This window comes from Vicugna pacos, chromosome 2 (assembly GCF_048564905.1).
Source record: "Vicugna pacos chromosome 2, VicPac4, whole genome shotgun sequence".
Taxonomy (NCBI): domain Eukaryota; kingdom Metazoa; phylum Chordata; class Mammalia; order Artiodactyla; family Camelidae; genus Vicugna; species Vicugna pacos.
The window spans coordinates 49,122,879-49,150,138 of record NC_132988.1 but is presented as its reverse complement, the minus strand read 5'-3'; the positions used below and the strand labels follow the sequence as shown (position 1 = coordinate 49,150,138).

Genomic DNA, 27,260 nt, shown 5'->3' with positions numbered 1-27,260 from the left:
TCAGTGTTCAGCACTGTTTATAATAACAAAAAAATGGAAGTGATCTAAAGGTCTACAAATAGAGGAGTGATTAGAGGAAATGATCTGGGAAGGGGGTTTGAATTTTGGGAATGGTGGGGGAAAACGAGTCTTTTACATTTTATTCCATGTGGGGGCCTTTTGTATTGTTTTAATACTTTGAGTATATTTTCATGTATTAATTGTATAACTAAAATTGTAATAAATAAAATCAATAAAAGTTACAGTCATATTACATAAAACTTGGAAAAAAGAAAGGGCTGATGTGATAACTCAACTTCTGATTGCATTTTAGTGTATTTCAGGGTCCTTTTCCTGAATATTTTATTTCTTTGGTTGATTGATTCATTCACTTCCTTGAACATACAAACTTCTGGAACATCTTCCAACTAGAATGAGGAGACTGCTTAAATGCCCAATATAGATGTAAAAAAAATGCAGTTATATTATCTAAGAATGACATATTAAAAATATTCACCTTTTCTTTGGACCAACCATTCCCTGCAATGAAACTCAGTACCAGTGTGCATAATCCTCCAGCTGCATTCATACCAATGCGATGGCCGCCTAAGACGGCAGAAACACACATACTCAACAGAAGAAATGCTCTCTTCACTGGAAGCTTTCTCTAGAATTAGACGGACTCTTGGAAATTAATTTACATTAAATATATTATACAATATTTATATTATCTATCATTTATTATTAAACTTTGATAGCATGTCTTTATATGTAACATCAAATAATGTCTAAAATTTTGACTTTCTTATTCACCATATACTTTAGCAGATTTGGTATCAAGTGAAAATTTGCAATTGTTAAATTTCAGCTTGTAACACATCTCTGATACAGACATCAGTAAAATGGTTATAATATCTTAACTGTGAGAGAAGAATGAAAGAAAAGAGACTCATGTAACCTGTAGTTCCATATAACATATCCAAAGTATTCTTAAAAATAAATGTTTAAATATCTCTTTAGCTAAGACAATAGCTACAGGGAAATTAAGATGGAAGTTATGGAAATCCAAGAATAATGGCATATCCTTTAGGGCACAGAAGGGTTGAGTTTGATAGTGTTGCCTCAGTCAAAGGGGAAGGAAGCTAATTTAAGTCAGAAAACATGCAGGGATAAATGGGAATATATTTCCTCAAAATTGTTCAGTGGAAAGTTTGAGGGGGAAAGATTAGGAAAAAATGTCAGGAGTCAATAGGTAAGTTACTGAAGAAAAGGGTGGGTTGGAATGGAGAGGGTATTAAGTACACTTTTCTGATATTCCTTATTTGCCAAATCAGGAAGCAGAGACTTCCGCTAGGGCCACTGACCTGTATCAATCACAACTGTGATTAGTTTTAAGCAGAAAGTAGGCATTTTTTTGGATGCCTCTCTCTTTTTGGCAAAAGAGAACTAAATATTAAATTTGTTATTTCGTGGATCTTCCAAAAGTTCAAATTTTTGAAAGAAATGTCTAATACTGTACTTCCAAAAAAATAGATTATTTTTTACTTACCTGATCTCTACTTGGAAAAAATCGAACAAACATTCCCAAAACAGCTCCTACCAGCACACCAATAAGTATGTCCCGAAAAGAGGACAGGACGTTACTAAGAATATCACCTGTAAGGGCATGCAATAAGAAAAACATTTCATAGAGAAATATTTTCACATATCCAATACATCAGAAAATCAACTGTAGGTGATTCATAAAGAAAGGTATGTATTTTACAGAACATATACACAAAAGTGGACCTTTAATGTTCAAACACATGAAAACATGAAGATCTATTTGATAAATTTCAGTATGTTCTCTCAAATGATTTAATATATACACACACAACTCAGAAATGTTCATTGAATAAATGGGTCAGAAAACAAAGAAGTGAAACCACAATATGCTCCCCTTACAGTCAGGTGAGGTAGAAGAGCACACAGGGACTGGCAAAGGAGCACCTCCTTCACCTAGCACACGGCTGGTAATGTTTTTTTCTGATGTACTAGTATAACAGACAAATGATTTAAACATGAAAAGGACAATTTAGTAACAACAACAACAACATAAAAAAAGATTTACCCCAAGGTCAACCCTAGTAATATTCAGGGACCAACTGATTTTCCAATATATTTTATGTACCATGGATACAAGTAGTTTATTGTACTGAGTTTTTAAAAAAACGATCCTGGGTCACAAAAAAAGTTCAGTTATGCTCTGTGTATTCAGCTCAATAAGGTATATAAATATACATATTTTAGAAATACTGTCCCATTAAAAATAATAGAAATGGATGGTGACAACAGCAAGACGGTGGAATGGGAACCCTAGAAACTTGATCCCCCACAGAGACACCAATTTACCAACAACATATAGTCCAAAGGCTTTATGAAACTCCACAAACTAATTAAAAACTTACAGCAAGAGAAAAGTGACTCATAATGTACAAGGGAGCTCCATAAAATTATCAAAAGTATTACACAGAAGAAATCTTAAAGGTCAGAAGAAGGTAGGATGATATATTCAAAGTGTTGAAAGGAAAAAAAAATGCCAATCAAGAATACTGTCCCTCAAAATTGTCCTTCAAAGTGGAGGTGAAATTAAGACTCTCCAGATAAACAAAGGCTGATGGAGTTCATAACCATTAGACCTGCCTCATAAGAAATGTTAAAGGGAATCCTTTAAGTATAAATAAAAGGACATTCAGACAGTAACACAAAAGCATGTAAACCTCTGGTAAAGGTAAGTATGTAGATGAATTCAGAATCCTGTAATACTGTACTGTGATGAGTAAATGACTTTCAATTCTGTTACAGAATTTGAGATAAAAGCACAAAAATAACTATAAAACTATATTAATGGATATATAATATAAGAAGATGTAATTTGTGACACTGATAACAAAATGACGAGGGTGAGAGGTAAAGGAGCAGAGGCGTAGAGTTTTTTTATGCAACTGAAATTAATTGTTATCATTTTAAAACAGATTGTTATAACTTTAAGGATGGAAGAAGATATTCCATGCAAATGGTACCCCAAAGACAGCAGGGTGGTCATACTTATATCAGACAATGTAGACATTAAGTCAAATACTGTCACAAGAGATAAAGAAGGACATTACATAATGGAAAAAGGGCCAACTGACTTGGAAGGTGAGATCAGATCTCAATAGCTATCATATTCCAAACTAGATGTTTTAAAGATCTAATGTATCAAATAGAACTTTAAAAGTCCTTAAGATTTTAAGAGATATTTTACATAGTCATGTCATGGAAGAGGACTTTTTAAGTATGTACTTGCTTGGTTTTCATTTTTTTTAGTCCTCCTCAAATCAGATTTGGTCTCCTGTAGCATGTTCCCACAGCATCTTATACTATGTAATATTTATCACATTTGTAGTTATTTGTTTAATATAAACTCCTTGAGAACATGGGCCACATGTTCTTTTTTTGTCTGATGTGCTGGAAGGCAGTATAAAATAGTACTTAAAAGTATGAGACTGGGGTCAAACTGCCAGATTTGAATCTTGGCTCCCCCACTTACTGGATCTGTGATTTCGAACAAGTTAACCTCTGTTCCTTAGTTTCCTTATCTATAAAATGACCTTAGCAGTATTGTGACTATTAAATGAGTAAAAACATCTATAGAACTTACAGAAAGTCCCAAGCAATTACTCAATAAAAGCTAATATTGTTGTTCACTGTTCATCCTCGGTGTTTGATACAGTAGCTAGCACAACGGAAGAGGAGCACAAAAAATATTTTTTGAAAGAATGTCTGAAACCAGTCATGAAGGAAAGGTTGCCAGATTTGACAATTAAAAATGTAGGACTTTGAATGACAAAAAAAGATATAAAGTTAAGAGTCAAATTAAAAAAAACCACAGGCTATAAAATGAAGGGTTATCATTCTTAATTTTATGCAGAATCCTGACAGATCAAGAATAAAAGATGAACACACCTATAGGATACAGGCAAAATATTTCAAGAAAAGCAGTTTACAAAACATTCCAAAATGGTAATGGCCAATAAACACAAACATTTGTTGAACACCACTCGTACTCAAAAGTACTTCATTCAAAGAGGGCTCACTCTTCACCTATCAAATTGGCAAAGGTAAACAGGACTGGTAACAGCTAATTCTGAACAAGGCGAAGAGAAAGTAGCATGCTTGTGCACCCTGGTAGGACATGATGTTGTGGGAATATATTTCAAAAATCTTTTAATGTTACATAATTTTTAACTCACCAATTTCTCTTTAAAGGTTAAGAAAATATTAAGATTAGGTACAATGATTTAGCTGTAAGATGGTCAACGAAGCATTGTTTTAATAGTAAATACTGGCATCAATTTCCATTTTCAACATGTTAAGTAATCGTGATGCAGCCAATCAAATACTATGCAACCATTAAAAACGTCATCAAAATATATTTACTGAAAAGGAACACATCTGCAGTATACAGTTAAGTTCAAAATAACTCAGGTAATAAGAAAGTATAGTTAATGTTCAATAATTTTTATAAGAACATTGGAAGAGAGAGAGGGAGGGAGGGAGAAAAAGGAGAGGGAGAGAGAGCTAGAGACAGATAGAGGTGGGGCAGGGAGAAGTCTGGGTGAATTTACACCAAAAGATTCAGAATTTTTATTCCTGGGTGTATGACTATTGCAAATTTTATTTTTATCTTTTCCCTTTTTCCCTTCTTATTCATTTATACCTTATGATTTTAAGAGAAACTATCTATAACTTTTCAACTTAAAAATAATCTGGTGCTTTAGTAATACAGAAGATTAAATTTGGCAGATAATTATAGCACTATTAAATGTGGAATGTTTAGTTTTACAATTCCTGCAGTGACATTCAACACCAAATATCACCTTGGGATTTAGAATTGGTGCAGGATCTTGGCCCACTATTACCAAAAAGACAACATCTGTCCACACTCTATGTATTAACTTATCTTAATAACAGAGCAACCAGTTATTTATCATGATGGCCAGAAAGGTACATCTCAAAAGTATCTATTAAATAATAATATTGCTGTCTAAATTTTTCTGTTGAAAACTGTGATACAATTCCAAAACAACATTAGTAGATAAGTGGTAATAATATGGGTTATCAAGTTAACTGAACTATTTGGTTATTAAAAGGAACTCACTTGTGTTAAGTAGTGGTATCTTAACCCATAGAAATTTCTTCCCTGGCCTAAAATGAGCTTTCTATGAAGAATAAAAAAGATGTTAAATCGAAAAGTCTTCATTAATAAATGAAGAAGTAAAGCCAGAAACCTTGTTTAAAGAACAAAAAAGGTATGAATTATAATGGTAGCTGCTGTATCTTTTTGTTTACCTGAGGAGAAGACTATGCTGAGGCATGTATTGAATCCAGTGATAGCCAGGATGTCATCCAAACTGCTGGCAGCTATTAATAAGGTTGGAATGCCTTTCTCAACACCATATCCCTCTTCTTGTAAATGAAGCATGGAAGGTACAACCACCGCAGGAGAGACAGCACCTAACACAAAACTGAGAGAAAATCTTTGAAAACCAATTAAAAAACACCCTTTTAACCAAACAGTGTTTTTATAATAAATTGTATAACAATAAATTAACCTTTACAACTTTAGAAAACAAAAGGGGACTCCTCAACAGACAAGAAACTAAGTATATCCCAGGAAGATAAGAGACAGTTTAGGACTGAAAAAGGAAACCAGAAGCCAAAATGCATGTAAGTAAAGACTGCTACAGAAGATATGATATACTTCTAAAAATGCTCCAAGCCCAGAAATGGCAGATTCTGGGAGCAGGAGGGACTCCTGAGGAAATCAAATGGGTGATTACTCAGACTACCACTGTAACAATAGCCAGTCACATGTAGTCCCCACACCATTCCTATCTCCTGAACAAGTCAGTAAGGAACAGAGCTATCTGTCCAAAAGAAGGAACCATGAGTGTGGGCACCTCAGTTATAAAGGCAAATGAAAAAATTTCTGGGATGGCTGATGACACCCATGAGGAATGGGGAAATTCCTAAATTCCTGCTCAGAATACCTTCTGTTTGCATATCCCATTCAGAACCTTGCTGTGTGTCTTCCACATTCACTTTCTAAATGCTGCAGTACATGGTGTGCAGAGATGCTCTTGGTGCCTCACGGGAACCCTTTTACCAGCCCAGTGCACACAGCCCCCAGCTGCGGCTTGCTGGCTGCTAACCACCAACACCTGCAGCTTTCTGGGAGCTTTGCCCTGATAACAAGAGCTTACTTGTGGATGCTAAAGGGGCCCACCACTTCCCCCTTCCAGACAGCTCCTGCCAATGACTGACTTATGTGAGGGTCTAACAGTGTAGCTCCTTTACCTCTGGCTGTACAACCTCTCTGGTGCAGTTTATGCTCAGGATTTCCCTAGGGACTCAAGAAGGCCCTAGAACTCTCTGAAAACACTTATTTGCCTAGTTCAGTGGCTCCTGAACTTTATAGCACATTGGAATCACCTGGTGTACTATTTATCCACTGCTGCTTAACAAATCATGCCCAAACTTAGAAGCTTAAAGCAACATCCATTTCTTATCTCACAACTTCTGTAGGTCAGGATTCTTGAGTGTGACTTCGCTGTATACCTCTTACTCAGGGTCTCTCATGAGGTGGGTGGGGGAAGATCTGCTTCCAAGTTTACTCTCATGGCTGTTGGCAGGAATTCAGTCTCTTGCCATGGGGGTCTCTCCCAGGGCTGCTTGCAACATGGCAGCTGACTTCCCCCAAGACAAGCGATTAAGAGTGCAAAAGAACAAGGAAGACAGAAGCCATGGTCTTCTTACAACCAAATCTTAGAAGTGATATCCTATCACTTCTGCTTTACTCTGTCCATTAGGAGCAAGTCAGTATGTTTAGGCCACATTTAAGAAGGTATTACACAAAGGTTTACATATCAGAAAGCAACGATCACTGACAGCGATCTTACCACGTACTTGGGGATTTGTAAAAAATACTGATGCCTGGATCACACTCCCAGACATTCTGATCTGATTTAGGATGGAGTTTGACCTGAATACTTGGATATTGTAAAGTTTTTAAAATTGTTGTAAACAATACATAGCAGTGTTAACTATATTCACATTATTGTGTAACACATACTTAGAACTTTTTCATCTTGCAAAACTGAAACTCTATACTCATGGAACAATATCCTTTTCCCCCTCCCCTAAGCCCTGGTGACCACAATTCTACTTTCTGTTAACATGAATTTGACTACTCTAGAAATGTCAGTGGAATCATATGATATTTGTCCTGGCTTATTTCAATCAATGTAATGTCCTCAAGGTTTATCCATGCTGTAGAATGTGACAGAATTTCCTTTTTTTCCCCCCACAACTGAATAATATTGTGTGTGTATATAGATACACACACACACACATCACATTTTCTTTATCTATTAATCTCTCTATGGTATTTGGCTTATCTCTACCTCTCGGCTGTTGTGAATAATGCTGCAATGAACATGGGCATGCAAATATCTCTTTTGAGAGCCTACTTTCAGTTCTTTTGGATATATGCCCAGAAGTGGCATTACTGGATTAAATGGTAATTTTACTTTTGGTTTTTTGAGGAAACTCCAAACTGTTTTCCATAGCAGCTGCCCATTTTATATTCCCCACAGAAGTGTACAAATGTTCCAATTTCTCTATGTCTGTGTCAACATTTGTTATTTTCTAGTTTTTTTTTAAATAGTGACCATCCTAATGGTTATGAAGTGTTATCTCATTGTGGTTTTGATTTGCATTTCTCTGATAATTACAAATGCTGAGCACTTTCATATGCTTGTTGGCCATCTGTATATCTTCTTTGTAGAAATGCCTATTCAAGTCCTTTGCCCATTAATCAGGAAATTGTTGAGTTGTAGTTCTTTATATATTCTGAATATTGATGTCTTTTCAGATATATGGTTTGCAATTATTTTTTCCCATTCTGTGCATTGCTTTTTCACTTTGTTTCCTTTGCTGTGCAGAAGTATTTAAGTTTTCTGCAGTTCCATCTATTTTTGCTTTTTTTGCCTATGCTTTTAAGTGTTATATTCAAGAAATCATTGCCAAATTCAATGCTATGAAGCTTTTACATGTGGTTTGCTAGATATAGTATTCTTGGTTGGCTGTTTTTTTTCCTTTCAGCATTTTGGATATATCATCCCATTCCCTTCTTGCTTGCAAGGTTTCTACTGAGAAATCTATTATCTTATGGGAGCTCTTGCTTTTCTCTTGTTTTCAAGATTCTCACTTTCTATGACTTTTGACACCTTAAGTATAATGTGCCTTAGTGTAGGTCTCTGGTTTTATCTTAATGGGAGTTTTCTGGTCACCTTGAATTTTTATGTCCATTTCCTTCCTCAAGTTTGGAATTTTGGGCCATTATTTCTTTAAATAGGCTTTCTGACATTTATCTCTTTCTTCTCTTCCTGAAATTCCCATAATACATAAATTGGTTCATTAAAGCAACCCACAATTCCTTAGCATCTCTTCACTTTTCATTTGTTTTTCTTTTTGCTCTTCTGACTATAATTTCAAATGAGTTGTCTTCAAGTTCGTTGATTCTTTCTTCCATCTGATCTAGTCTGTTGTTGATCCCTCTAGTCCATTTTTCAATTTAGTTATTGTATTATACAGCTCCAGAATTTAGTTTTGGGTTTTTTTTTAATAGCTTCTATATCTTTGTTGGTATTCTCATTTTGTTCATCCATAATTTTTTAATTTCTTTTAGATGTCTGTGATGTCTTTGAGCTCACTGAGCATCTTCATGATGGTTATTTTGAATTCCTTGTGAGTAAGTCATACATTTCCAGTTGTTTAGGATTGGTTTTTGGAGTTTTATTTTGTTCCTTTGAAAAAGCCCTGACTCCTTGTTTCTTTGTAGGTCTTGTTATCTTTTGTTGAAATTTGTATATTTGAAAAAAAGCTATCTCTCCTGGTCTTTATGGACGTCTTCACTAGGGAAAGACCTTCACCAATCAGCCTAGCTTGAGATTCTGAGAGTCTCTTAAACCTTTCTGTAATGCATCTTCTCTGGGTTTGGGTGCATTATCTCCAGCTGGACTTTGGCCTTTTTCTTCTCCAGTATCTATCAGCAGTACTACAATATCTCCGGACTGTAACAACGCACTGGAGTCACCTTTGTTCTCACTAGACCATAGGCATCTAAAATGTGCCATTTTCTTTTCTGTCAGTGCTCCAAGTCAGATGAGACAGAAACCAGTCCTTTGGACAGTCTCTTAAGAATCCAGAATGCAGGACACATGTTCCAGCTTTTTCTTTCCCTCCTGAGGGAGAAGCCAAAAGTTGAGCTTTCTCCTGATTGCCCCTTTTTGTGCAGGAGAGGAATGAGGGATGATAAGTAAGTGCAATGGAATGTTCTAATTGTGCCAGTGTGCCTCTTCCTGACCTTGTGCTTACATGGAATGCTGTAATCTCTCAAGTGGTTTCTGGAGTTCCCATAAAGGTAGTCTGGTCCTCATATTGTTATGTCACTGTCTCCTCGGGAGAAGGTGAGCCTAGAATGTCCTATTCTGTCATCTTGCTGACATCACTCCTCTAGTTTCTGGGATTTTCAAAAGTTCCCTGGCTGATTTTAATAAGTAGCAAAGTTTGGGAACCACTGACTTTTTCCACAGTCCTATCTGGCTTTCTTCACTCAGAGGTTTCTACTGAGAGCTCCCTTAATAAATCATTTGCATAAGAATCTTAATCTCAGCCTCAGCTTCTAAGGTAACTTGCTTGGTAGCATGGCCTATTCCCTAAAGAAGACAATAGCAAACAGATACAGCAATCACAAATTAATAGAAAGTTTCAAATTTAAAAAATGAGTACCCATTAAAGTATCACCAAATATTTGGGGAAAGCCAATACCTTGGATTGAGGTACCACTTTCATTAAATGGAAAAATTTATACCTGAGGAAAGAGATATACTAAAAAGAGAACAACCAGAACATGACTTCAGAATAACTATAAATATCCTCAGAATCTTGAAAGTATACTATATCTGTGCATAACATTTAACTATAGTTCTTAGAAATTAACAAGTGCCAAAATTAAAGAAATAAATGATGATACAGACATAATGTAGAGTGAGTTAATAAGCTAGAGAACTGAGCAGAGAAAAATTTTCCAGTGTGTACTGCAAAGGCAAGCAAATGAAAACTATAAAGACAAATTTTTTAAGTATGGAGTAGGGGACATAAAAGGACATAAAAAAAGAGGACTGAAGAGAGAGAAAAAATATCCAAGATCTGGACAAAAAAATAGACAGACAATCCTTTGACTGATTGAAAGATTCCATCAAATATTGCATAGATCAAAATTTAAAAAGACTCACCTAAGGATATTAAGAAATTGTTAATTTCGTTAGAAAATGCCCTTAACTTTTAGAAATGCATACTACAGGATATAGGGGTGAAATATTATCATGTCTGTAACTTACTCTGAGATTCATTAGGGGCTGTTAAGTGTAAGTTAATGGTACAGGATGTTCAACATATTATTCTCTCTACTCTTCATGTTTGAAAAATTTCATGAAGGAAAAAGATCTATCTAAGACTTTTCTTTCAAATTTTAATATGTAAACAAATTACATGAGGATCTCACTAAAATGCAGATTCTGCTTGAAAAGATCTGGGGTGAGGCCCCAAATTTTGTATTTCTAACAAGCTTTTAGGTGATACTAATGTTGCTGTCCAAAGACTATATTTAGTGTAGCAAGAAGCTCTTTATTGAAAAAATTCAGAAAACTAAACTTCCAAAAAGAAAAAAAAAGATTACTTAAAAAACAAATTAAAAATTAGTTTGATTTTATATATATATAATACATATTATATATATATCTTTAAAGCAGCCATATTTTGCCTCCCTCCTTTTTTTCCTTTTGATTTTCAAGGTCAAGTGAATATTTTTATGTATTGGCCCTTCTATCTGTTAGAAACAATAAAATACCCTTTTTAATTGTAAACTGACTATACTTCAATAAAAAAAAATTTAAAAATTACCCTTTCTAGAGTAATACAGTCACTATAAGCAAAGTTAAATATCTAGTGATGTACTGAGACATTTGTAATACCCATAACAGACAAAACATTGATATAATCAGTAAGAAAGAGAATAATAACTCAATAGAAGAATGAACAAAGGATATGAAAAGGCCAATCACAGATAAAGAGATATGATTTCTATAAAAACACACAAAAATATCTCCAAAGAAAAAAGTATTATTTGTATATTTTTATATAAATCATACCCATATGCATTTCATGTATTACAATATTATTTTTATATATGATATACACCACATGTAATTCTTTTTTAGCAGCTTAGAGTATTATTTTTAAAGGTCTAAAATGATAATATAAAACTCATAGGAGTTATCACTTTGGGTAGGGATATGAGCACTAGGATTTAAAGGCATGGTCAGAGGGCTTTTTAATTTTATCTGTAAAGTTTTAACTTTTCAAAAGGAAAATGTACTTGTGTATTACTTTTATAATAAAAATTAATTTAAAAAACCCATTGGATTTGGCAGCAAGTATGTAATGAGTGAACTTTGCTATAAATTTTGTTGGAATGCATAAGTGAATGCAAAAGTTAAATGTATTGAAAAATGGAGAGAAGTTCAGGATATAGACATAGTGATTACAGATTATTATTCTGAGGAATTTGGACATGAAGGGAAGTATACAGTGGATAGTAACAGATGGGACAGTGGATCTAGGAAAATAGTGTTTGCTTTGCTTGTTTTTTTGTTATAATATTTATACCTTTCACATATACAATACATACTATAAATAATACATACTTACTATATATATGTGTACATATTGTATATAAGGAAGAGGCCATTAGACAGATTAAAAAATGAGATAGATTACAATATAGGAGAGAAAAAATAAACTGATAAAGTGAATTATCTTGGCATTAAGCATTCAGGGACTATGAATATTTTGTCAAGCATACAGTAGACTGAGGACATGGCTCTGTTTGTGACCAACTGATTTCCAAGATTTTCTACTATTGTGAAAAGAATTTTAATGATAAGCTTGTCTATACAATATTCTGAGTATGTCAATCATTTTAAACAAAGCATTTTTAACTGAACATTTTCATAGGGAAAAATGAGAAAAAGTTACCCTAATAGAAATCCCCATTGCCAGGGAAAATTCATAAGGAAGTGGGAAATAACAGCAGCTGAACATGCCTCTATGAGGCATGGACCCATAGACAATCTTAAACAAACTCCCTTCAAATGCTTCAAAGCCTGAAATATAAACATAGTCACATTTAGACAAGCTTATAATGGCCAACAAAAAATTATTTAAGCAAATATTAAAATATGTAGTCTTATCTGGGTAATAATCTTTTACTAAACTAAACCTCCCAGATGTCCCATTGGGCTTGAATTGCTAATACAGCTCATTTTATATGTCATCATATATTAAATGATAAACTATTTCATATTTTATAAAACTCTGTTGTATTTTAGTTATTTAAAAAAGACCCCTTTCCCCGTGATTAAGAACTATTTCTACCTTCCTCAATCTTCCTAGTAAATAGTACAATGAAAGTATCCTATAGATTTATTTCCACCAGTTAACTTTTAGGGATGAACTGTTTGATTAGCTTAATAGTTACAACATGCCAAAAGAGAAAATCACTTAAAAACTACATAACTGTCTAAAAAGGAGAACTTTTAAATTTTCTCACTGGTTCAAATTTTCTACTGCATAATATGATAAATTATCACTGTCTATAATTATTTTTGTTCTTGAGATACTTCCCCCAATCTTATATATTTGCCACATTTGTTATATTCTGAATAGTTGTTATAGTCATGAACAGATATCTTTAAAAACCCAAACAGATTTATGATCCCTAAATAGTAATATTTTAAGAAACATTTAAAAAAATTAGCTTCTACAGTAAAGCACAGATAATCAAGAACAAAATTCTGTGGGAAAAAATTCATTAAACGGTAATATTATTGAAATTTTTAATCATTCTGAAAAAACAAAAGCTATAACCTTTTATGGGATGACCTAATCCTTTGTTAACTGAAGAGTAAATAATTCTTCACAGAAAAGCCACAACTCCCAAATAATAAATATTGTAGGAGGGACATTTAGCTCTATGTAAGTAAGTAAAGACTATCTCTAACAGAGATCTTACATCACAGTGATTTCTCTTCATATTGGTAATAATGATGACCAGAAGTAAAATTAACATGCAAATATTTCTGTAAAATTTCTCTTCTTTATCTTGGTTTTGCTCTACCTAGAACAGCTATAACAGAAATTCTGACTCTTTCTTTTCCACAAGCCTCCAATATTTAAAACAACTATACTCAAGGTATAACTGGAAATCTACCTGTGGATCGAGTCCAAGCCCAGCTTGCACTAGAACAACGGTAAGGGCAGTGTTTCTTAACGTTGACGATAACGTGTTACTAAGATGGACGATATCACTGAGGAATGGAACATTCCTAACGGTAAAACCAGCCAGTAACATCCCTTAGAGGAAAAAAAAATAAACCATGTCTGATTCAGTTCATTTTTCCAAGAGAGAAAACAAAAATATTTAATTTCCCTTCTTCAAACATACTATGTCTCTTGTTACTCTGGTGAAGGGCAGGTTACATACAAGTAGAGGAGACAGCATAAATAAAGGAATGGAGATAAGAAATAACATACTTTAGTGGGGTGCAACAAGTAATTCAGTATTGCTGAACATAGAGGACTAGGACGGGAGTGGCAGAGCGGGCAGGAGGGGCCAGATCATGAAAAGCTACCCCTGCCTGCTACCTCCCCTGCTTCGGCAGAGGGAGGACCCATGGGAAAGTTTCAGGCAGGAAGTGAGATAATGAGTCTATCATTTTCTTTGTGATGGTCTCAGTAAATTAGATAGACATAAAACTGTAGGAGAGACCAATCAGAAGACTCTGCCATAGTCCATGGAATAGTCAGAAACAAACAGCCCGAGTTAGGTCAAGAGCAGAAGTTCTGGAGAGGAAGAAAAAAGATTCAGTGAATACCTGGGAGGCGCTGAAAGGGTGTTATGAACACAGAAAGGGTGTTAGAGATAAGAGGGAGTGATCACCTCTATTGACAGTGTACTAAATGTCTGAATGTACTGAATACTTAGAAGATATAAGACACCTCTAATAAAAGTTTTTCCACTAATTTTCTTCTCTACCTGGAGAGTTACATAATAATAGTGATGAAGAAACAGGGTATAACATTGTTTAGGCAGATGATACAGCCATGAATATACATAGTGGAGATGTCCAAACAGCTTACTTCAAAATTACAAAAACTTTTGGTGCCCTAGTCACTACAGTATTTGAATCTCATAGTTGGATTTGAGTTAGGTTATCTACAGAAAAATTCAGTCTTTTTCAAATTTTTTCTGTTTTATAATACATTTAAAGGTAAGTAAAAAATGTCCTATTAAATGATAAAGCAACAAGAATCATATATTGAGTATATTTAAATTATTTAAAAATATATTTCAGGAAAAATCTGTGTGTGTATAGAGAATAGAGCTAGATATATACATGTATAGTAAATACACATATAAAAAGCTATATAGATCATATTACACCGAAAAAGTTCTAAATTATATCTACTCTGCCTAGAATATAGTCATAATTTACATGTAGTCAGTGACAAAGAAATAAGAGCTAATTATTAGCTTACCAAGAAGAGGAGGAAGTTGAGGCACTGAAGGCATTTTAATGACTTCCAAAAGTTCCCCCCCAATAATGGCACTATAAAAGATAATTAATAGTCCAAATAAACTTCCACCAGGAAGGGCTTCAGGGCCTGATAATGACCAGGTTACACACCATAGCATAAAAAGCATAACTCCTGAAATATGAAAAAAGCACATATCTATATATCTACCTAGACATAGATATATACATATAAAAGAGGAATTTGATCAAATATATTAATACCTGATCCTATATGATGATACATAATGTAGACTAATGTTGCTTGCTAGTATGGTTAAAGAAATGCCTCTTTTTTTTAACATTTTTTATTGATTTATAATCATTTTACAATGTTGTGTCAAATTCCAGTGTTCAGCACAAATTTTCAGTCATTCATGGACATATACACACTCATTGTCACATTTTTTTCTCTGTGATTTATCATAACATTTTGTGTATATTTCCCTGTGCTATACAGTGTAATCTTGTTTATCTATTCTACAATTTTGAAATCCCAGTCTATCCCTTCCCACAAGAAATGTCTCTTTAACATATATTCTAAAGTCCCTGTCAATTAAAAGTATTTTTATTAAAAAATATTTTAAACAACAAATGAATCCTTTAAAGTAGTAAACTTTTCTCATATGACATTTTAAAAATGTCATGGCAGTATGATGAGATTTACTTCATTTTATGTTTTAAAGTAGCTTTTTCATCAGGAATAAGATGACTGGTTGTGATAAGAATTCTCAGATTTACTGAAGATCATAGTGGCAGTGTGCTACGTTTTTTAACGGGAGCAGAGTAAATATTTGTATTGAAAGAGTAAGTCAGTTAATGTTTGGTACAAATTACTAAGGGGATAAAGGCTGAGAAAGTAGTAAACCTGGTCTTTGGGAGAATATAAAGTATCTTAGATTATGTATAGGACGTAGTGGTGCACAGGATGAGAAATGATAAGGTAGCAGAAATCTTGTTTCTATCAACTAGGTACTAAGGGAAGTCCCTATTCACAGGAGGAATCCATACGTTTCTGTAAACGACAGAAGGTTATACTACAAACTGCCATCTGCAAATTAAATAGCCACCTTCATTTACTATAAATCACAATTTCTAATGTTTTTTTCAGGTCCTTAAAATAGTTTAAGTACATTCTTTAGTTGTGATCTATTTTTGGTAGCATCAAACTACCAAAGGTAAAAGAGAAGGATTTTGAGAAATTCAAGGCAGGAAGTTAGAAATAAGATTCTTGTCTCCTCCTCTCTGACTATTATCATTCCACAAAACTGGAACCCTTGAAGGAGGAACTCTCATTAAAAGAATGGACCAGAAATTATCATTCTACTGACACAGGGAGAAGACAAGGCAGATTGTTTGTCTTAGTTGGTCTCTGGGTGCCAAAATCACTTCTGAGATTTATATAGGCCTCGACGAACATGTTTTGGGCTCAAATTTACATGATTTGCATGTTTCAGGAACGCCAAATCCTAAACCTGGCCTAAGAAGTATCTTCCCATGGAACTATCCCTAGCGCACTTGGTAGATACTAGTTCAAAATATCCCCAGTAGACACTCCTGATTCTAGACTGCATGAAGTCTCAAAGATAAAGCCTCACTGAATCTGAATTTATAATTAAAACTTAGAAAATAAGAAGTAATTCTCTATGAGCAAAAGTTGATAGATACAACAAAGAATGGGATACACAAAAACTTTAGCTAACAGAACCACTAGATAGACAATATAAAATATGTATTTTCAAAGAAGCTCAATAGAATTAAAAAATACTTAAGACATAAGAAAATAAATATCTGGAGGCAGTGTAAAAGAATCAAACAGAACATTTAGAAAGAAATTTAAAAATTATTGAAATTTCAAAAATCACTAGATACCTTAAACAGCAGGCTAGATACAGCTAAAAAAAGAAATACAGTAAACTGGTAGATATGAGGAAATTACCAAGAAAGAGTATAGCATAAAAAGAAAAATGAGGTGGAAAATATGAGATATTTAGATTTTGGAAAAGATGTAAAATATATCTAATGGTAGTTTCAGAAACAGAATTCAAGAGTGAAGAAGAGACAATATTTGAGGAGATAACTGGCTTAACAAATATACACAACTGATTGTAGTTTTAATTGATCCTGTATTGATCTGGACACAGGAAGAAAAATGTTCTTACCAGGATTAAATAAAAATAAATAGATACTTAGATACAATGTTGAGAAACTAGACCACCAAAAGCAAAAGTAAGGTCTGAAATGATCTAGAGAGAAAAAAGATAAATTAGTCATAAAGAAAGAAACATTATAGGAGATTCTCAATTCTCAACAGCAACAATAAAAACTGGAAGATAATGAAATAAGGTCTTCAAAGTGCAGAGATAAAATACCCAATGTTGGATTCTGCAGCAAGTTAAACTATTATTCAAGAAAAGGACAAAACTAAAGATATTGTCAAGCAAATATACCTAAGAATATATTCCATTTTTACTGGGGGAAAACTATTAGAAGATACATTTTTAGGACTCAAAAGGAAGGAAAAATGAACAAAAAAATTGTAAACATGTAGGTGACTGTATAACAAGTAACTAATCAAAATTGCTAAATCGGGGATATAAAAATAAGCTGGATATGAGATTTCCAATAATAATAACAAGAAATGGTTGGCAGTTTATATCAATTAAAAAAGGCTTAAATATAAAACTATACAAAATAATAAAAACAACCATTTCAGGACCCTGAAAATGACCAAAGGCAGTTATCAAATTGAGAAGCATTTATTCTTGAAAAAAAAATGCTGGAGTTTTCAGTACAATCAGTGAGAGCCTGAGGCCTTCTTGCCTGGGACTGTTAACCATTCCTTTCATCCTTCTCCCCAGCTCCAACTCAGTTGGGAAAAACTAGTTTTATCAGCATGGAGTTGGACATAAAAACCAGCAGCTTTCCTGCCAGAGGAGGTGGATGAATTTGATATGGAGTGGAGGCAGAAAACCCATGACACTGCTGGCTACAAGGGGCAGACTGACTTGGGAGTGGACAGAGAAAACATGCAGTTTTGCTAGTTTGAGGCTGCAGTCCAAGTTGGGGGTAGTGGTAGACCAGCCAAAGATTTGACTGGGAGATATTGGATATGAAAGAGTTATAGAATGGCTGAGATAATGGCTAATTGGGAAAGTATGCAAGTGCAGGGAAGACTCAAGAGAGTATGGCAAAAAGTAAAAAATGTAAGACTTGTGTACTAGCAGCAACTTTGAATGCATTCTTCAACCTACCTACATATCACTTGGCAGAGAGTGGAAGCCTTACTGGCCTGAATATAAAGCCTCTCTCAAATCATTAGGTGACTACTAAGATATGCAGACAAAAGGGAAACCCCTAGGAAGACAGGCTAAAAACAAATAAACAGACAAAAACTGGTAAGAGCCATTGGCCACTGCAAACCATGGGGCAGGTTAAAATCCACAGTTTAAGTACATCAGAGTTACCAAAACAACAATAATAACAACAAAAACCTTAAAAAATAAAACTGAATCCAAAGTTCCAACAATATGTAATTAAAATATTTACTTTTCAATCAAACTTACTAGACATAGTAATAAACACATAATATGATCCATACTCAGGAAAAAAAGCAATCAGTAGAAAGTGAGTCTAGGTGTGGATTTACAAAGTGTTCAAAATACTTATTATAAATATGTACAAATTATTAAAATAGGACAAAATGTGCCATTTAATAGAGAATATCAATCAATAAATAAACTTTACTTTAAAATAAAAAAAGGCATGGGAGAAATGGGTGAACTGTTTTAATTTTTAGTTTAAATAAACTGAATTTTAAAAAATTACAAGAAATTATCTAATGGAGATCCATAACTTTAGACAGGCCAACTCCCATTTTTTAAAATTTTATTTTTATTTTTTTCTACTTATTTTTTGGTGGGGGAGGTAGTTAGGTTTATTTATTATTTATTTATTTATTTTTAATGGAGGTACTGGGGATTGAGCCCAGGACTTTGTGCATGCTCAGCACACACTAGCACTGAGCTATATATACCCTCCCCCAATTTTTTTTTTTAAAGAAAATCTGGAATTGAAACTGAAATGAAAAAATCACTGGAGAGGCTCAACAGCATATTTGAGTCCGTGAAAGAAAATATCAACAAACTTGAAAATAGATCAATACAGATGAATGAATTTGAAGAACAAAAAGCAAAATGTAATGAAGAAAAATAAACAGTGCCTCAGACACCAATAGTATACAATCAAGAGTATTAATATATGCATAAGGGAGAGAGAAAACAGGAGGAGAAAACAGAGGGAGATAAAGGGGAAGAAAAATATTTGAAAATCTAATGTCTGAATTTCCAAATTTAATGAAAAACATTAACCTATAGATGTAAGAAGCTCGATAAATTCCAAGTAGAAAAAAACACAAAAAGATCCATACCTACAGACGTCACTGTCAAATTGCTGACAGCCAAAGACAAAGGAAAATCTTGGCAGTGGCAAGAGAAATGACTCATCATGTAGAGGGGGACAATAATACAATTAACAGCAGCATTTTCATCAGGAAAAATGGAGGCCAGAAAGCAGTGAAATCTTGTTTTAAAAGTACACGGAAAAACCCCATCAATCAAGAATCCTATATCCAGTAAAATTATCCTTCAAAATGAAGCTGAAATAAAGACATTCCCAAACAAAAATAAAGAGAATTCATCTTTGCTAAAGAAATACTTAAGAAAAGCTTTAAGTTGAAAGGAAATGATAGAAGTTGATAATCTGAACCAATAAGAAAGAAAAAAGGGCACTGAAAATGAGAAATGAATTGTCTAAGTATAAAAGACCAAATATACATATATTTTTTCTCACTTTGTCTCAGTTTTTTAAAAAAAGCTTAAGATCATTAACAGTGATAAGAATAACAAAATATTGTTGAGGGAACCGGATTTGGTCCATGGGCTGTAATTTCCCTGCTCCCATTTTAATAGCTGAAATAGAAGATATACCTGGATATAAGTGAAGAGGAGGATGCTTCAGGCAGAAAATTACCTGGAAGATTTCTTGGGCTCTATTCCTCCTAACTTCTTTCTTTCAGCAGGGCTACAAAATTTTTCTCTGCATCATGTATTTTTTCCCCTAAAACTAGTAATATTTCATGGAATTTTATTAACCAGATATTTATTTGAGTAAATAAGCATATCCCTTGAAATTAATCTTTTTGCTATCTTGCCCAACACCAACTTGAGAGCTGATAAACTACATGAATGAGAGTTCTGATTAAGTGAAACAGGTGGGGTGAAGGGAGAAAAGGACATAAAATCTAAGCCAAGCTAGTTCAAGATGGCAGACAAAGCATATGAGGCTTAACTGAAATAAAAATATAGAAATATAAAAAGGAATAGAGATACCACCATGAAGAGACCTAGGGGAGAAGAGAGAGTGGTCATCACACAGTTCTGGGAGGTGAAAGCAGATAGGACCAGGCTGAAGGATGGAAACAGGTACAGAAAGTTGCAGCCTTAAGTATGTGAGGTACCTACAAAAGGGATCCATTTGACATTGGAAACTGAAAGAATTGTTGACCTTAGAAACAGTATACAGCTAAAGTCAGTAATGAGAAAGGGGGACTAAAAGATGGAAATTAATCAAGGGTGTTTACATGGTACAACAGCACCAGTCACCAACTTTACCCCTCTTTCCATTCCTGTGCTTAGAGACTGCTAATATGTATCATACTTTCAGTAATTGAATGGATTATTAAAGAAAGATCTAAAGCTTTAAGCATGATTATTGGAGTTCCAGAGTAAAAATAACTCATTCTGGCATGTGGAAAGCCCTCATAGTCAACTCTATGACCACTGACCACAACAAAGCCTGTCAGTCAATAAAGCACTGTCCTCCCCTGTGCCAGGCAGAATTTGGTCTCAGAGGAGGGACTTGACAAGAAAACAGCCCTACCTTCAGAATAGCACAGTATATCCACATAAGCTATTGAGACCTTTCTTCTTAAATATCAGACAGCCAAGATCACTAACATAAAACAAACCCCAGCAGTATGAAAACGAAAAGTCAAACAAAATAAACTGAAAAACTGACCTCAGAAGAAACAGATAATTCAGGGACCAGAATAAAATATGACAAAAAATTATAAATTATATCCTCAGAGACTTGAGAATATACAAAAAAATAAGAATAGAATGCTATATGAAAAGAATAATTAGAGAACAAGAAAAGTCCTTGGAAATAAAATAAGTATGATTGCTGAAATGAAAAACTGGGAAAATGAAAGATGAAATAGGAAGTAAAGGAAATCTAGAATAGAAAGCAACATAAAGTGGTGGTAAATATGAGCTAAAACCAGTCCATGTTGCCCAATATCTGATTGGAAAAGAGAATAAACAAAAACAAAAAAAAAAGAGGGGAGGGAGGAAATTGTCAAGGAAATAATATGCAACTTTCTTGGGGTTCAGATTGAAAAGGTTAACCAGGTGCTCAACACAAAGCATGAAAAAAGATCCATACCTACACTTATCACTGTAAAATGTTTCAGTATCAAGGATACAGAGAAGATGCCAAAATCTTCTACACACCCTAAAAAAAGCCATTTCCAAATGAATCATAAAAAGATTTGCATACAATTTCTTATTAGCAACTCTAGATACTAAAAGATAATGGATGAACCCTTCCAAAATTCTAAAAAATATTATTTCTAATCTAGAATTATATATCCAACTAATCAAGTGTGAGAGTGGAATAAAAACTTTTTCATATATGTGAGGTCTCTGAAAGCTCTCATGTATCTTTTTTTAGGCAGTTACTTGAAGACATATGCTAGCAAAACAGGAGGAAACCAAGAAAGATGAAGGATTTTAATATTGGAAACAATGTATCCAAACCAGGAAAGCATTGAAAGGAAGCTCTAGGATGACAGTCTTCCACAGACCTGGAAAACACCCACACAGGAGGGAGCAGAAAGACGGAAGTCTCTGGGAGGAAGGTCTCCAGGAATGAAGAGGGATTTTTTTTTCAGTTTATGAAATTATGAAGACAGTGAAAAAAAAATCAGTGGTTGCCAGGGGCTCCAGGGGGAGGAAGGAATGAATAGGTAGAGCACAGGAGATTTTTAGGGCACTGGAAATATTCTGTATGATACTGTAATGGTGGATGCATATCATTATACATGTCAAAACCCAGAGAATGTGTAACACAAAGAGAGAACCCTAATGTAATTTATGGACTTTAATAATGTACAACACTGGTTCATCAACTGTAACAAACATACCACATTAATGTAAGATGTTAATGATAGGGGAAACTGTGTGTGCATGAGGGTGAGAGGTTAAATGGGAACTCTCTGTACTTCCCACTCAATTTTTATGTAGACCTAAAAAAACGCCTTAAAAGGCTATTAATTTTTAAAAAAACAATAAAAATATGAAATAGTGTGATATATGTATAACTGAAGTCCCAGAAGAAGAGGAGAGAGAGAATGGGGCAGAATAAATATTTAAAGAGAGGATGACTTTCCAAAATGGATGAAAGACAATACACAGGTCCAAATAGTCTAGTGAAGCTCAAGGAGGATAAATACAAGGAAGTGTACACCTAGTCATATTATAGTTAAACTGTAGAAATCAAAGAAAAAGAAACATTTTTAATCATCTAAAAAAATATAGTCATATTACATTTAGAGGAACAACAATAAGAATTATGCTGGCTTGTCATTAGAAGTAAAGGAAGCCAAAAGACAATGAAAGAACATCTTTAAAGAGCTTAAAGGAAGCAAAGCCTGTGAAATTGAAGTCTATACCCTACAATAATATGCTTCGAAAATAAAGGTCATATGTGGGAATGTAAATTGGTGCAGCCACCATGGAGTACAGTATGCAGGTGCCTCAAAGAAACTAAAAATAGAGTTACCATATGATTTAACAATCCCACTCCTAGGCATATATCTGGAAAAGACAAAAACTCTAATTCAAAAAGATACATGCACCCCACTGTTCACAGCAGCACTATTTACAATAGCCAAGACATGGAAGCAACCTAAATGTCCATTGACAGATGACTGGATAAAGAAGATGTGGTCTATATATACAGTGGGCTGTTGCTCAGCCATAAAAAAGAACGAAAAAATGCTATTTGCAGCAACATGGATGGACCTAGAGATTATCACACTAAGCGAAGTAAGTCAGACGGAGAAAGACAAATATCATTATGATATCATTTATATGTGGAGTCTAAAAAAATGATACAAATAAACTTAGTTATAAAACAGAAATAGACTCACGAACACAGAGAACAAACTTATGGTTATCAAAGGGGAAAAGGTGGAAAGGGATAACTTACGGATTTTGTATTAACAGATACACACCACTACACACAAAATAAACAAGGCATTACTGTATAGCAGAAGGAAATATATTTAATATCTCATAGTAATCTATAATGGAAAGGAATCTGAAAAAGAAAATATATATACATAACTGAATCACTTTGCTGTATACCTGAAACATTATAAATCAATTATACTTAAAAAAGATAAAAATAAAAAAAGATCAGAAAGAACAAAAAAGGCATCATACTTGCTGATTTCAAACTATATTACAAAGTTATTATAATCAAAATAGTATGGTATTAGCATAAATACAGACACATAGGTCAATGGAACATTTGTTATTCTGAAGCCCAGAAATAGAGTTATATACATATGGTCAATTTATGACAAAGTAGCCGAGAATATACAATGGGAAAAGGACAATCTTGTCAATAAACGGTATTTAGAAAACTGGACAGCCTCATGCAAACAAATAAAGCTGGACCTCTATACCATACACAAAAAATGACTCAAAATGGATTAAAGACTATGACCTGAAGTCATAAAACTTTTAGAAGAAAACATAGGTGTTAAGCTCTTTGATGCTGGTATTGGCGATGATGTTTTAGGTTTGATACCAGAAACAAAGGCAGCAAAAGTTAAAAAAAAAATGTGGGACTACATCAAACTAAAAAGCTTCTGCACACCAAAGGAAACCATCAACAAAATGAAAAGGCAACCTACCAAATGGAAGACACTATTTGCAAATCAAATATATGATAAGTGGTTAATATCCAAAATATATAAGGAATTCATACAACTCAATAGACAAAAAAAAAAAAGAAAAGAAAAACCCCACAATAAAACAATTTGATTAAAAAATAGGCAGAGAATCTGAATAGAAATTTTTTCAAAGAAGACATACAGATGGCCAACAGGTATACGAAAAGATGCTCAACAACAATAATTGTCGGGGACATGCAAATTAAAACCACAATGAGGTAACACCTCCCACCTGTTAAAATGACTATTATCAAAAAGACAAGAATGTTATTAGTATTAGTGAGGATGTGGGAAAAGGGAACCCTTGTGCACTGTTGGTGGGAATGTATACTGATGTAGCCACTATGGAAAACAGAAAGGAGATTCCTCAAAAAATTAAAACTAGAACTACCATATGATCCAGCAATTCCACTTCTGGTTATTTATACAAAGAAAATTAAAACACTAATTCAAAAAGGTGTATGAATCTCCATGTTCACTGCAGTCAAGATATACAAGACAGCTAAACTTACAACAGCCAAGATATGGAAACAACCTAAGTGTTCATCAATGGATGAATGGATAAAGAAAATGGTAGGTCTATATCTATATCTATAAAATGAAATATTATTTGGCCATAAAAAAGAAGATCTTGCCATAAGCTACAACACAGATGGACCTTGAGAGCATTATGCTAAGAGAAATAACTCAGAGAAAGACAGATACAGTATAATGTCTCTTATATGTGGAATAAAAAAAAAACCCAAAGAGACTCACAGACATAGTAAACAAACTTATGGTTACTGGGGGAAAGGGAGTGGGAAGAGATGAACTGGGAGTTCAAGATTTGCAAATACTAACTGCTATATACAAAACAGATAAAATAAATTTCTTCTGTATAACACAGGGAACTATATTCAATATCTTGTAGTAACCTGTAATGAAAAAGAATATGAAAACAAATACATGTATGTACATGGATGATTGAAACATTATGCTGTACACCAGAAATTGACACATTATAACTGACTATACTTCAATTAAAAAAAACCAATCAAGCTCATAGATGCAGAGAACAGACTGGTGGCTGGCAAAGGCAGAGGGCAGGAGGATGGGCCAAATGGGTGAAGGGGGACAAACTTCTAGTTATAAAATAGGTCATGAGGATGTAATGTACAGCATGTTGACTATAGTTAGTAATATTGCATTGTGTATCTTTACTAAGTGAATTTACTAAATCAATTAATAAAATTTTCAAAGTTTAATGTTAGCAAGCAGCAAAGAAAAAAGTGTTAAACTCAGTTACTAATCCTTCATCATATCTTAATCTAATTTTTGTTCTCTATAAGATCTGTACTTCTGCAGGTCAAAATCATTCCCCCTATCTCTTCGGTTTAATCACACAGAAATCTAGGGTGGAAAAAAGGAAAATCTCTTATAAATACTTGGTGACAATGAGATGCTTTAAAATTTTAGTGGGAAAGCAAGTTTTATACAACTCTTTAAGGCAGTAGCTGTTTTAAAACTTGGAGTTTATTTTTAATAAAAATCTTAATATTGCCAGAAGTATAATGTTCCTTCTAGCTAACTTAAAATTGAACGTCAAAAGTAGGTTTTAAATAAAAATCTTGTATCAATTCTCTAATTTCTAAAATTTAACACAAAAAGTCATGAAAAACATTAAAATAGAGATCTGTTAAACAATTATTATTATTATTGACAGACTGAAGGAACTACTTCCCCTTTGTCCACTTGTAATAGGGCTAGTCATCTCATCTGGAGGGTAGAGATCATGCAGTGGCTTTGTTGGCTTGTGCTTTAAGATTTATCAAGTAGATATCTTATTTTCTATCCATTTACATTTCTTATTTCACATACCATTTGTAATAGTTTCATTCAGTGTTCCTTGTGGAGGACAAGAACTCTTTTTTTCCACCTGTGGTTTTGTTTCCTCTGTTTTTGACAAGATAGTTTCCTGAGTTTCTTCAGGTTTACTATCACTAGCTTTGAGGATCTGAAGTAAAACAAGAAAATCTGTTAAGAAATATACTTTCATACAATTTTATGAATGCAAGAAATGACCATAATTAAATTCATACTATTACTGTGAACATGGATACAAAACATACAACACACACACAAAAGCATATTCATGCTCTGTATCAATAGGTATCTGCGGAGGTAACAGCAGTGTATTTTGCAGGGCATCTTGATTTGGCCTTTCGTAGACCTGAGTTACTGCTGTCTTCATTTATGATTTATATGTACTGAGTAAGTCCTGTAGTGTGGGCAAAATAAAACTGCCCGTCCTCAGTCTAATTCCAAAAGATTATTCAACAAAACTTTTGTGGAATTAAAATACAACTAAATTGGAAAGGAGGTAAAATATAATTTTACTTGGATTCAGTTCATTTGAAAAATTATATAACTGAAAGAAAAATGAGAAAAACAGATTAAGCTTTCAGAAATGAAGGTTCACGCTTCTTCTACCACTGTTCATAGATAACACATTCAGATGGTTCATGGGTACACCTCAACCTTCCAGGCTTTAGTGGTAGTTAGTCTAATTATGAAACTGCTGATTTAGGGGGAAAAAAAGATATGTTTAGCTTATGAGACTAATCAAAGGCTTCTCCCAAAGTAAAAACCAAAACAAGACAAAAGATCAAAAAACAAAATAGGTCACTTAACTCTGGGATAGAGATCTTCAAACTTCCTTGCTGTCATGATGTGTGTGTGTGTGTGTTTATGCCCTTTGAGTACATCAATACTACTTTGCATGCAGTGGAGAAAGAACATCACATTGCCACAAGAAATGGTGACAAAGGCTAGAGAGCATGGATGGATTAGATTAAGGGAAGAGGAAGCACTTAATGACTAGGAAGACAGAGGGACACAGCAGCTGATGTAATCAAATTATGTAGCTCTTTAAAAGCAAAGTTCTTTAAACCTGGTCATGATTAATCTTTTGGAGTACTGATTCAGAGACCTTTTCTTGGAAAGTCTGTCACTATACGAATGGTCCAAGGTAAAGACACAAAGGTGAGTTTTGATTAGGGTGGGTGAAAGGTTATATATAATAAAACCATACTACTTTCAGTTTTATTGTTTCAGAATTTATAATAAATGTACAAAGAGTAGGATAAAGTCTTTACAGATAAAATATTTAGAATCAATGGGGGGTATTTAAAATATTTTTTAAAAAGGACTTTTTTGGCTCTTAAGAACTGTAGAAACCTCTATTATAAATAAGCAATTTATAATTCTAATTATGAGCAATTATTACTTAGTAAAACTAGACCAACAAAAGTTCTAATGACTTACTATTTACATAAGCAAAAAAAAAATAGGTCTCTTCAAATGTACAGCACATTTTAATTAATTTAGATTTTTCTTTATCTCTTGTACTCTAAACAACTAAGTTTATTCTGGACCTGGCA

General features: G+C 33.7%; 1 protein-coding gene across 4 annotated transcripts in view; it reads right to left on the bottom strand.

Moving 5' to 3' along the window:
• SLC9B1 (solute carrier family 9 member B1) overlaps positions 1-27,260 on the bottom strand; it is a 47,635-nt gene that overhangs the window by 4,841 nt on the left and 15,534 nt on the right. For 2 of the 4 annotated variants that reach the window (XM_072939590.1, XM_072939587.1), the window contains exons 3-9: positions 25,699-25,834; positions 14,725-14,895; positions 13,397-13,539; positions 12,163-12,290; positions 5,353-5,540; positions 1,529-1,635; positions 497-646 (exon numbers count right to left, since the gene is read on the bottom strand). In XM_072939590.1, coding sequence (XP_072795691.1) covers positions 497-646; positions 1,529-1,635; positions 5,353-5,540; positions 12,163-12,290; positions 13,397-13,539; positions 14,725-14,895; positions 25,699-25,834 — 1,023 coding nt within the window. The remainder of the gene's footprint in view (positions 1-496; positions 647-1,528; positions 1,636-5,352; positions 5,541-12,162; positions 12,291-13,396; positions 13,540-14,724; positions 14,896-25,698; positions 25,835-27,260) is intronic. The other 2 variants (XM_072939601.1, XM_072939608.1) reach the window with 2 other exon arrangements.